The sequence below is a fragment of the Mus caroli genome, chromosome 10 (assembly GCF_900094665.2).
Source record: "Mus caroli chromosome 10, CAROLI_EIJ_v1.1, whole genome shotgun sequence".
Classification (NCBI taxonomy): domain Eukaryota; kingdom Metazoa; phylum Chordata; class Mammalia; order Rodentia; family Muridae; genus Mus; species Mus caroli.
This window is the reverse complement of record NC_034579.1, coordinates 76,406,612-76,419,169: the sequence shown is the minus strand read 5'-3', so window position 1 is coordinate 76,419,169 and position 12,558 is coordinate 76,406,612. Positions and strand designations below refer to the sequence as shown.

General features: G+C 40.7%; 1 protein-coding gene across 1 annotated transcript in view; it reads right to left on the bottom strand.

Moving 5' to 3' along the window:
• Positions 1 to 1,943: 1,943 nt before the first annotated feature.
• Hcfc2 (host cell factor C2) overlaps positions 1,944 to 12,558 on the bottom strand; it is a 41,372-nt gene continuing 30,757 nt past the window's right edge. Inside the window, exons 11-14 of the mRNA XM_021174907.2 lie at positions 11,865 to 11,938; positions 10,034 to 10,165; positions 6,036 to 6,221; positions 1,944 to 5,400 (exon numbers count right to left, since the gene is read on the bottom strand). Of these exons, the coding sequence (XP_021030566.1) occupies positions 5,086 to 5,400; positions 6,036 to 6,221; positions 10,034 to 10,165; positions 11,865 to 11,938 (707 nt within the window). The 3' untranslated portion in view covers positions 1,944 to 5,085. The remainder of the gene's footprint in view (positions 5,401 to 6,035; positions 6,222 to 10,033; positions 10,166 to 11,864; positions 11,939 to 12,558) is intronic.

Here is a 12,558-nt window from a genome sequence, read left to right as displayed (position 1 = left end):
AGCCAGGCTGGAGTGTATAACCTCTCAGCTAGCCTGGGGTTCTGATGGACGAATTGTTAATGTAAAGTAAACTATACCTCCTTACTGAATGGCACTGCCTAGGCACATTCTCCTAATTGTGCATTTGTATGCTTATGTAGATCTAAATCCTGGGTCTAATTGTGCATTTGTATGCTTATGTAGATCTAAATCCTGGGCAACATACAGCCTCTTAACTGCCTCTCCACGGGTCATCAGGGTCAGATCCCTTCTGGGCATGTAAAAAATGTCAACCGTTTCTAGACTGTCTGCCAACATCCCTGTCTGTGCCCATTTTTGTGGACTTGCAGCAGTTAAGGGACAACTTCTCCTAGTTCAGGAATCAGTAAAAGCTCTGGTCCTCAATTCAGACATTCTGAAAAACTGAATGACAGCCAGACGTGGTGGCGCACGCCTTTAATCCCAGCACTCAGGAGGCAGAGGCAAGCAGATTTCTGAGTTCGAGGCCAGCCTGGTCTACAAAGTGAGTTCCAGGACAGCCAGGGCTATACAGAGAAACCCTGTCTCGAAAAACCACAAAAACCAAAACAACAACAACAACAACAAAAACCAACTGAATGAAGAGCTCATGAAATAGTGAGGCCATCAGCCACTGCAGTTCTTGTCCTCTTGGACTACGGAGTGGGGCAGGGTAGCCCAGGTGAAGCAGAGAAAGAGCCCCAAGGCCTCCTCAGTTCTACTCACAGTGCCAGCAACTCATCACAAGTTATAGGCACTGCTGCAGTTATCTAGAACAACAAACACACAGACACCCAGCCAGCTCTGAGACCCAGATTCTTGCCCACATTTGATCTGGAATGAAGGTGGTGTCAAACTGCAACTGGAGGGTTTTGCTGCAAACCCTGGGGGTTTCTAGACCCCGCCAAGCACCTGCTATGCTTTTTACTAGATGTACACATGCTCCGTGTCTGATGGAGCCTGTTGAAGTCAGGAGACCCCTCAAACAGACACTTACTTTCTTTTTTTTAAATTTTATTCTGCAAAGGACAGCAGCTCCTGACAGGAAGACGGAGAGCCGTTTGGGACATGGAGACTAACTATCCCAAGATTTTACAGCTTTCATTCAGCTTACAGAACCTGCTTTTTAATTTCTTCCAGAACATTATAGTTTTTTTTTCCCATGTATGCTCAGCATAAAACATTGAAGTTACAGAAATACATAAGTACAGGAACTTTTAACTGTCACTAGACTGAGGGGAGGAAGGCCAAGGCCACTTACTTCCCTAAGTGTAAGAATCCTGAATTAAGTATGGCTGAGGCAGAAGAGTACCATGGGTTTAAAGTCACCCTAGGTTACAGAATGAGACCTTGTCCCAGCCAAACAAAACAGTGTATTGCCTACTAAGCTTAGCAGTGGTATGAGGGACTGATTTCTGCCCTGTATAGTGGCACATGCTTTTGATCCTTGGAGGCAGAGCCAGGTGGATGGATGAGGTCAGCCTATAAGCTACATGGTTAACTCCAGGGCACCCATGGCTGTTTAGTCAGATCCTGTCTCAAAACAAACAAAAGATAGCAACAAAAAGAAACAAATACAAGAGATTAATCCACTAATCTCATGAAATGCTACAGTCACTTCAGATCAGGACTTCCTCTTTTGAGAGGTCCTAGCATCTCCCTCCTAAACTCATTTTCTGTCTTGTGATTTCCTTAGTTAGGAACCAGGCAGGGTGAGGCAAGGCAAAACTAAAAAGTCTATTCCCCTCAGATTATTAAATACACTAAGCCACTCTCCTTCAAACCCACCCCATTTTGACTCCTGAGCACAACCTCCTTCAGTTTCTGAGAGTCCATGCTAGGTTAGAGATCCTGTTGTATTCCAGTGAATGACACACATCGGCACCCCACAGACAGGCTCTGCCACACTACACTTTAAGTCAAAGAAATAATACCACCTGTAACTGTTTATAGAAAAAGGAACTTTTATTTTACATATTATTGGTACACAATACATACAACTGCCTAAAATCAGTCTTGGGAAGCACAACAGTTACACTTCAAATGGCCAAAGACCAAGCCTACTCGCAGTCTCCGCTTAGGAGCAGGTTACTACAGGAGTAATCCCCAGATACTAATCACTCCAGACAGAACAGAGCAAATGTCTTTACGTTAATATGCTATCATTTTAAATAAACCCCTAGTTAGAGCAGACACTCTCTAAGCAGAAGCACTGTTTGCTAGTCTACAAGTCTGTGAGATACCGGGCGGCAGCTTTACTCCTCTGCAGGTGATTCTACATGTAACTGGGTTATGGGGCAAAGGTGCCTCCCATGCAAACAGATTCTCTTAGTTCTTAAATACAGACTGAGTTTATATATAACTTATTTCTAGTTAAAACAATGTGCTAAAATAAAATAAGGCCAATACAGTGTTTAAAAAACATAATTCTAAGAGCATGCAGTATCAACAGTATTTTTACTTATGTGAACCAAAGTCCAGAACACATGGAAGAGGCTTGTGACACAAAGACAGCTATACAGCTTGGAGACAAAAGAAAGAAACTTAACTTAGGTAAAATCCTCTTGGAAGAGGTATCTGCCTGGGCTGTGGTGTTGCTTGCTATTAGAACACTAGCCTAGGTGCCCAGGCCCCAAGGTCAATCTCCAGTACGCGAGCACGCGCGCGCACGCACACACACATATACACACACACACACACAACCAAAAACAAACAAACAAACAAACCCAAGGTCTGTGTGCTGAAGACGGCAGCTGACGACATGCAGTCCTTAGAAGCCACCGCTGTGCATGTTGGCAGAACAGCTGCTCTCACGGACACGCAGCTCTAGCATCATAGGAACTGCTAACAGCAAAGCCACACAGATCTGCTAAGGGGATCTTTCAGCCACCAGTGCCATAACAGAAACAGAAACATGACTTATGCTAAGGAAGTAATGCCAATGGAAAAAATACAATTTGGGCAATTCTTGAGGTAAAAAGGTTTATTATTGTAACAAATCGCTTATATAGAAAGGCTACCCTTTCTTCAAAGAAGCAAATCGGGTATTAGAACCATGGGCTCACATCTTTTTCCTGGTCTAGAATAGAAAAGAAGGTGATGCCTTTAAGCACCTAAACCACATACTAAATAGGTAAAATGTGCACAAAACCAACGTTCTAGTCTGCTTTACAGCAACTTTTCCCTCAATAGTAAGATAAATGTTTTCAAGATGCAAACTGTTAATTAATACAAAGAATAGGATTGGGAGCCCAAAGTTTTCTACTAAAGTAACTGGGCTTAAAACACACACTTTCTAAAATTGGCTACTCTTCTTAGCTGAGCACACATATACAACAAAGCCTACTTACTAGTCCATATGTGCAAATCTGCATACCATGTAACTTTGGTTAAGACATGTTTAGCTTCTATCAGACACATCATGGAAGCTACACAAATGATTACAAACATAATAATGAGGTAAGTTCAAAGTCTACCAGTGCAAAAAGCAAGCGCTGCCAAAGCAAAGCACATAAATTAAATGAAGGCAGAGTGAAGCTCTCCCCATGGGAACTGCTGGGATAACCAACCAAAGGCCTCCTTGTAAACACTGCTTGGAAAGGACCCTTTTAATTAGGAAGATTCATGTACCCCAAAAGGTATCCTAACAACACCATAGTAGTGCATTTATTTTATCTTTAGAGTTCAGAAGCCACTCATGTGTCTAATAGTTTGCATATTTTCTTCAAGAGAAATTTAATTAGTGAGACACATTAATTACAAATACTGTAGTATAAAAATCCCAGTTCTTTACAAAAAACTATATATTAAAATATTCTATACACTTTAAGTTAGTAACTGGCATATATATATATATATCAATTCTTCACAATCATATTCATCTACACTGGGCACATCACACGAAGGTTGGAGGGCACAGCTACTCAGTCGTCCTACACTGGCATGAGATCATGTCGCTGGAGAAGCAGACCTGTGCTTGTGCTAACTGCAGCGCTTGGCCTGAAACGTCTTCTCTGCAGTGTCTGTTCTGTATGTAGTCACTTCCCAACTGCACTTCCTAACTGACTAGGCAGCCAAATTATGACACTTCAAACGGCGTAAAGTAAGTTACCTGTAGCGGAGTGGTCTCGGAGCTTTCTGCATCTCTAAGGTGGAAAGGAGCCTGAAGTGGCCATCTAGTGCTTTTTTTCTGATATAAAAAAGCTTATACAATTTTGAGGTAAAAATAATTCAAAAATAAAACATCTAGAGCATTTACAAAGATCTTACAAATGTTTAAAACACTGTAAAAACCTAGGTCCTGTTAGACACGTGACAGTGTTCAGGGATATAGCCAACTCCCAAGGAAAATAGGAACATTTGGGCCTGAAAGGGACTTTAAAGGAAACCCTCCTAACTCCTTCACTTGCTAGTGAAGAGATCAAGGGCCAGATAGACTAAGTGCTTTAGCTAAAGATACATTCAGGTATCTTGGTCAGACACAAATCAAGACTGTCCACTATCCATTTTATATTTTGCTGGGATTCTCAGAAAATAATTTTAAAAATCAAAAGCAGAGTTGCTGAACTAGCCTTTCTCTTTTAATTGCTTAAGCTTGTGATAACTGAAGATAAGGGAGTAAGGTGGCTACTAAACTTAGAATCGCAGATCCTCTGCACTGAGAGATAGCTGATAGAAGACCCCTGCTCCTGGAATCAGGCCGGCGGGTACTCAGCCAGGGCATTTACAACATGGGGAACACCCAGCACAGTGGTGTACACCAGCCAGTACTAAACTCATCTCAGTAGCCGCAGGATGACTGAGTAAAAGAAAAGGGGCAATACACCTTACGGCTTTTATCTTCATTTTGCTATTTTTTTTCCTTTATAAGCAGCTATATGGGTAAGGAAGAATCCATATACTAATTTTCAGTCTTTGCTTCTTTCTATCTTTATTTGGATCTAGAAGTGAGCAAATACATTTTAAGAACAACTTACAAACTCAAATTCATAACTGCTAGAAATACAGTCAGAGAATACTCTCAAAGAACAGATGTTCATAACCAGTTACTAATAAATAACTATCACAACAGCTTTAATAAAAAACAACTCAACTCAAAGGAGCTTTCTTACTGTTACCTTGAAGCCATCGGACTTGTGTGGCTGGTCCATAGCCCTTTTCATTCTTTGCTGATATTCTGAACACAATGGCAGGTCTGGATGTGTAATCAATATGCGCATTTGCCAGCTGCCCAGCAGTCACTGTACATGAGGTTTTGAGACCACAGTAGATCCTCATGAACACAAGTTGGCTTGGATTATCTTGTACCTGTGCTGTGCGGATAGCCAAGTAGGCTGAATATTCCAAAATATTTCCAGAAGGTGAAGTTGGAGGCTCCCAGGAAAGGTGAATACCGTCAACATTCTAGAAAAGAAGAAGAAAGGTGAAGGGCTCTCTGGCTCTCTCGAGGATCTCTGAAGCCTTTACAAGACAGAGCCTTCCTTCCGTGGGTCACCCTTACTGCTGACTAAGACTCTATCTTAACTGGCTCTATAGTTTACACACACTTTTTACAAAGTACAGCTTAAATACCCAAGCTTCCTAGCATATCCCCAAAGGGCATTTTCTTTCCTAACAAAGCACAAGGCTTATAATAAAATGTGATCCAGCATATCTGAGTTCGAGGCCAGCCTGGTCTACAAAGTGAGTTCCAGGACAGCCAGGGCTACACAGAGAAACCCTGTCTCGAAAAACCAAAAAAAAAAAAAAAAAAAAAAATGTGATCCAGCTTCATATGCTCTGAAGTCTACAACTCTCCAGAATGAACTCTGGGTGACACAGGCAAGACAACACATGCTGACTTCAGTCCTTCTGTGCTTCGCACATTATAATTCAGCTTGCAATCCGGTACTGAAAAATACCATGCATGGCTACTAAAACTTTTAACATTTAATCCACCTCTCTTAGGTATTTTTCACAAGTGCTACTACGAATGTTTCAACATAGGAGTTTCAAATCATTTGTATCACAGTCAAGTCTGGCTGGACCTGACAGACTACCTTAGAAATGCGGACTGTAGATGGAGCTCCAGGAAAACCAGGAATACACGTTTTAAATTCACTGACTTTACTGAAAGGGCCTATTCCACAACCATTGATTGCAGCAACCCTGAATTTATATACTGTTCCTGGAACAAGATCCTGTTTCTTAAGCAAACTGTAGTCAGGCACATCTGCATTTCCTACCTGAAATGTAAAATATACAGAGTCAGAGAAAAGGCACATATAATACTTCAAAGTTAAAATTCTGTTTTTATTAAACAACAAAACTTTTTAAGAATGAGGGTATTTTAAGGACCCAGTTCCATACTGTATTTCTCTGTCTCACACAAAGAGTAAACTAATACAGAACGCATCAAGCCCCTGCCTGAATCAGGGACTCTTATCCAGAGGGAACGTGAGCTGAACCTCTCAGGATAAGGAGAAAGGCAAGGGAACTGTGCACAGGAGAGGCAGTAGAGGTAGAAAAAAACAACAACCAAATATTAAAAAAACAGAGCTGCTGTCACAATAAACAATACAAATCCTCACCCCCACTTCACGTGAACTTATTAACTGGGAGAAGAGTCCCAGCCTTGGTGTCATATGATAGTCCTCCTAGGAGCACTGCCCTTTAGAGACAGAAAAGCAAGCTTGGCAAAAAGTAACATGCAGTGTATTTAAAGACTCTATTCAGGACAAGACATCAATGTTAAATGGTGACAGCCTCTCTCTCGGGTGGTACTACCCTAGCGTCTATACCCAGCAAAGGCTTTGCAACTCTTCTGCCCAGCCACCAGGCCTGTGCCCCCTGGACCATCACACTGTGCGGAAAGAAGCCTGCTCTTAGAGAGCTAGCACAACTGACTTGTCCAGTTAACACTGAACAATGTCAAAGCTAGAAATCAGACACAGCGGAGTAGTGGTTGCACACACCTTTAATCCCAACACTGTAGAGGAAGAAGCAGACAGATCTGAGTTCGAGGCCAGCCTGGTCTACAGCATTCTAGGACAGTCAGTACTACACAGAGAAACCCTGCCCCTATTTTATAAAAATATAAAACAAAACAAATGCAAAAAAAAAAGAAAAGTAAAAAAAGAAATTCAAATTCAAATGTCCTCGCTGCATGTTTTTGAATTAAGAAATTAAAAATAAAGTTTTGAAAAAATTAGGTTGCTAACATGTCTTTACATGTGGATGTATCTTTTTCATTTTTTAAATTAGATATTTTCTTCATTTACATTTCAAATGCTATCCCGAAAGTCCCCGATACCCTTCCCCCAGCCTGCTCCCCAAACCACTCACTCCCGCTTCCTGGCCCTGGCATTCCTCTGTATTGGGGCATATGATCTTCGCAATACCAAGGGTCTCTCCTCCCATTGATGGCCGACTATGCCATCCTCTGCTACATATGCAACTAGAGACACAGTTCTGGGGGTTACTGGTTAGTTCATATTGTTGATCCTACTATAGGGTTGCTGACCCCTTTAGCTCCTTGGGTATTTTCTCTAACTCCTTCTTTAGAGGCCCTGTGCTCCATCCAATAGATGACTGTGAGCATCCACTTCTGTATTTGCCACTGGCATAGCCTCATAAGAGATAGCTATATCAGGGTCCTGTCAGCAAAATCTTGCTGGCATATGCAATAGTGTCTGCGTTTGGTGGTTGTATATGGGATGGATCCCCGGGTGGGGCAGTTTCTGGATGGTCCTTTCTTCCGTCTCAGCTCCAAACTTTGTCTCTGTAACTCCTTCCATGGGTATTTTGTTCCCCATTCTAAGAAGTGTATCCACACTTTGGTCTTCCTTCTTCTTGAGTTTCATGTGTTTTGCAAATTTTATCTTGGGTAGTCTAAGTTTCTGGGTTAATATCCACTTATCACTGAGTGCATATCATGTATGTTCTTTTGTGATTGGGTTACCTCACTCAGGATGATATCCTCCAGATCTATTCATTTGCCTAAGAATTTCATAAATTCATTGTTTTTAATTGCTAAGTAGTACTCCATTGTGTAAATGTACCACATTTTCTTTATCCATTCCTCTGTTGAGGGACATCTGGGTTCTTTACAGCTTCTGGCTATTATAATTAAGTCCTCTATGAACATAGTGGAGCATGTGTCCTTATTACAAGTTGAAACATCTTCTGGGTATATGCCCAGGAGAGGTATTGCTGGATCTTTAAGAATTGAAGACCCAGAAATGAATCCACACACCTATGGTCACTTGATCTTTGACAAGGGAGCTAAAACCATCCAGTGGGAAAAAAAAATAGCATTTTCAACAAATGGTGCTGGCAGAACTGGCAGTTATCATGTTGAGGAATGCTAATTGATCCATTCTTATCTCCTTGTACAAAGCTCAAGTCTAAGTGGATCAAGGAACTCCATATAAAACCAGAGACACTGAAACTTATAGAGGTGAAAGTGGGGAAAAATTCCTGAACAGAACAGTAATGGCTTGTGCTGTAAGATCAAGAATCGACAAATGGGACCTCATAAAATTGCAAAGCTTCTGCAAGGCAAAAGACACTGTCAATAAGACAAAAAGGCCACCAACAGATTGGGAAAGGATTTTTACCTATCCTAAATCAAATAGGGGACTAATATCCAATATATATAAAGAACTCAAGAAGGTGAACTCCAGAAAATCAAATAACCCCATTAAAAATGGGGAACAGAGCTAAACAAAGAATTCTCACCTGAGGAATACCGAATGGCAGAGAAGCACCTGAAAAAATGTTCAACATCCTTAATCATCAGGGAAATGCAAATCAAAACAACCCTGAGATTCCACCTCACACCAGTTAGAGTGGCTAAGATCAAAAACTCAGGTGACAGCAGATGCTGGCGAGGATGTGGAGAAAGAGGAACAGTCCTCCATTGTTGGTGGGATTGCAAGCTTGTACAATCACTCTGGAAATCATTCTGGTGGAAATCAATCAGTTCCTTAGAGAATTGGACATAGCACTACCAGATGTATCTTTATATGGACATAGATTCAGCTTTAACCAGGAATCTCAGCCGTAAAAGTTTTTTTTTTTTTTTACTAGAATTTTCATTTTTATCAAGAATTAAAAATATTCAATGTGAAAAAGAGTAAAGGCTGCCAAATGTTTTGTTACAGAAACTAAACTGATATGTGATATTTAGGTTGGTTTGGGTATCCCTCATCTGAAATAATCAGGTATAATAATATGTGATACAGGCTCTTATTGTGTCGCTCTGGCTGCCCTAGAACTTGGTAGAGGCAGGCTGGCCTCCAACTTCCAGACATTTGCCTGCTTCTGCCTCTCGAGTACTGGGATTAAAGGTGGGTGCCACCACCACCCACCCTGAAGCAGGCTTTTTTTTGTTATTCTTGTTCAAGATGTGGTTTCTCTATAAAGCCCTGGCTGTCCTGGAACTCACTCTTCAGACCAGGCTGGCCTCAAACTCAAAAGATCTGACTGTCTGAGTGCTGAGATTAAAGACATGCACAAACACCACCACCTGAGACATATTTTTAAGCCCTTATTTTATCTGACCAGACCAGATCATTGGAACCCAACCTTGGAACCCAGCTCAATTATACCTGTAATCCTAGTAAAGTAATTGGGAGGTGGAAACAAGAGAATCAGGACTTTCAGACCAGCCTTGGCTACCTAAGAAGTTTGAGACTAGCCTGGTTACATGAGACTCTGTCTCAAAAAAGAAAAGAAACACACCTTAGTCAATGCAGATTATTTTTAAAATGATATGTGTCGTATTTAAAAAGCAGCATTAAAGAATACAAGATGATTATATATACAACACTCTCAATAATACACTGTGGAAAGATCCCAACTTAATTCCTTAAAATGACCTCAATTACAGTTATCAAAATAATCCTACTCTCCAGGATCACAATTCATGTTATTTATATTTAGCTTGCTTTTTGAAGTGCTAGGAGTTATGCCAAATTCACATACATGATAGACATGCATTCTACCACAGTTACATCCTCAGCTCTCAAAGTATAGGAATTTTATTAACAGTTACCTTTGACATACTTTGTTTTCCTTTTGGTAGCAAGTAAAACTGGCTCACCAAAGCTGTATTGTTTTTAAAAATTCCCACATCACACCACTGCTCTGCTTTCAAAATGGCCACTGGATTTGAAGGTGTCTCTTTCTAATTTCAGAGAAAGGAAAATTTATGAAGACCACATTGAACATAGAACTGTCAAGACTTACATAATCCCATGCAGTGATCTATAAGTGTGCACATGGATGAATAGCACTCATTATAAGCTCATAGAAAACAAGTCTGAACAGGCTGGGTCAGTGGCCAATGGGAAGGGGATGCCCATTGAACTGAGAGTGTAACAGGTACCAGGCACCAGGAGCTTGCTGCTATCTATCAATCTGGGTAGAGTGAGCATGCTTCCCATCAGTGACAGGTTTAAATGCCAGCTGTCCTGTAGAACACTGTCAGAGACCTCAGAAAGTGTAACCCCTTTAGAGAAATGCTACTATCTACTCATAAAGGAACAGGTAGAAAACTCCATCCCTCTAGATTCAAAACAAACAAGCAGAGATCAGTGATCTTTGTATCTGAAATACCTGTGCTTCTCCAAACCTAAAAGGAGAAAAAAAGTTCAAAACTAAAATGCAATTTGAATGTACTTCAATATATACTAACTCGGGGAGTAGATTAAACTTCTTTACATTTCTTTGCTCTGCTTTACAAACAGACTTTAATTTAAGCTACTTTCTGGGGTGAGCCATACTTATCTTGGACCTAATCTTTAAAGCTGTCTTTTTATGAACAACACGCTGCTTTGCAGAAGCTCAAAACAAGTGTGCACTTCAGTTCCTTCTGTCATCAATGTACAAGAGCACGTGCACATGCTTTCAGTGTTGGTGAGCACACAGGGCAAAGTGAACTGACTACAAGAGTCTTTAGCGGCTAGGCGCTGCTTTAAAAGGTTAGGTGCTAAAGCTCTAACAGCTCTGCAGCAAGGTTCAAGGAAGGCACCTGACTAGTGAAATAACAAACACAGCTGGGGCTGATGAATCACAAACAGATTCAGAAGAAACATAGAAACATCTTTCCATTTAATAATCCTCCCCTGAGGAGAGTCTACAAACACAGACTATCATTCTGGAAAGGTGAACACGGATGAAGAAAGATATATGATTAAAATTCTCAAAACCAAAAAACTATAGACAATTTTGAATGACTCTAAAAGGTAAGCAATTAATAAAATTATCACAGCAACAAAGTAAAATGACTATTTTTTTAAAACCCTACAAATAGTATGTCTTTATGATCCTCATAAGCAGGCAATCCTGGAGTATCTGTGAGGAACTCCGCAAGCATTTAAGTTTGGTGATACACAAGCCCATTATGGCCTCCATAGAACAAGTCAGTGTCAGACTTCTGAGCTCACTGTGCACGGACATCAATCTGCTATGGCAAAGCTCTACTGTGCTGCTACCCAAGCATTTCTGCTCCATGACAAATCCCATCTTTTAACCATTAATGTAACTTCACTAATAGACATGCGTATATTAATTTAAACATATATAAAATAGAGAAAGCATGGAGAAGAATGTCAAAATTATCTGTGGCCTCACATCCCAGAAATAGCAATTGAAAGTACGTTGTGAGCTGATACACTGAGAATATGAACATGGGTATTAAGTACATTTTTACATCAAAACTGGGTCCACAAAATGTACATTATTATTGTATCATCTTTTCCACTAAATATATTATGAAATTTCCTACTCCTCTGCCTGCTTCTAAATTTATATCAGTTCCTTACTACATGAAACCTGAGACCATTTTCATTTAAACACACATCTCCACCATGTCATAAACTTACAGAAAATGGCGTTGCTGCAGCATGCACCTCTACACGGCTGATCTTAGTTGCAGGCAGAGCACATATGTCATCAACTGAAAACCAAACCACCAGTTAACTATTAAATAATCACTCAGACATACTAAAACAGTTAATAAACATACAGAGTATTAAATGACACCAAACTTGTAAACATATCTGTGTTATGTGTATTTTATCATGATTAAAGGGACCCAAAAAACTGGGGAGCTAGGGAAATCTCTCAGTTAGTTCAATCCCAGAAGCCATATAAAACACCTGGGCATGGTGCCCAGTGCTGGGGAGGCAGAGAAAAGCAGATCACTGAGGCTTCTTGGTCAGACGGGTTAGCTAAACTGGCAAGCTCCGTGTAAAAATTAGAGACCCTATCTCAAGCAACAGGATGTACAGTGACTGAGGAAGACACATAAGGTGTCTCTGGCCTTCACATGCACACACAATCATATCTGTGGGTACAAGAGTGCATGAACTCACACATGTGAGTGCATACACACACACACACACACACACACACACACACACACACCAACAACAACCTGAGAAAAATAGTCAGAGCAATCAGAAATGAATAACCATTCAAACTAATGGCAACGATCCTTCCTAAGGCTTTGGTGACTAGCTACAGTGAAAGAGAGGATGCTTACAAAGATGAAACCCAGTTCCTAGTACAAGGCAG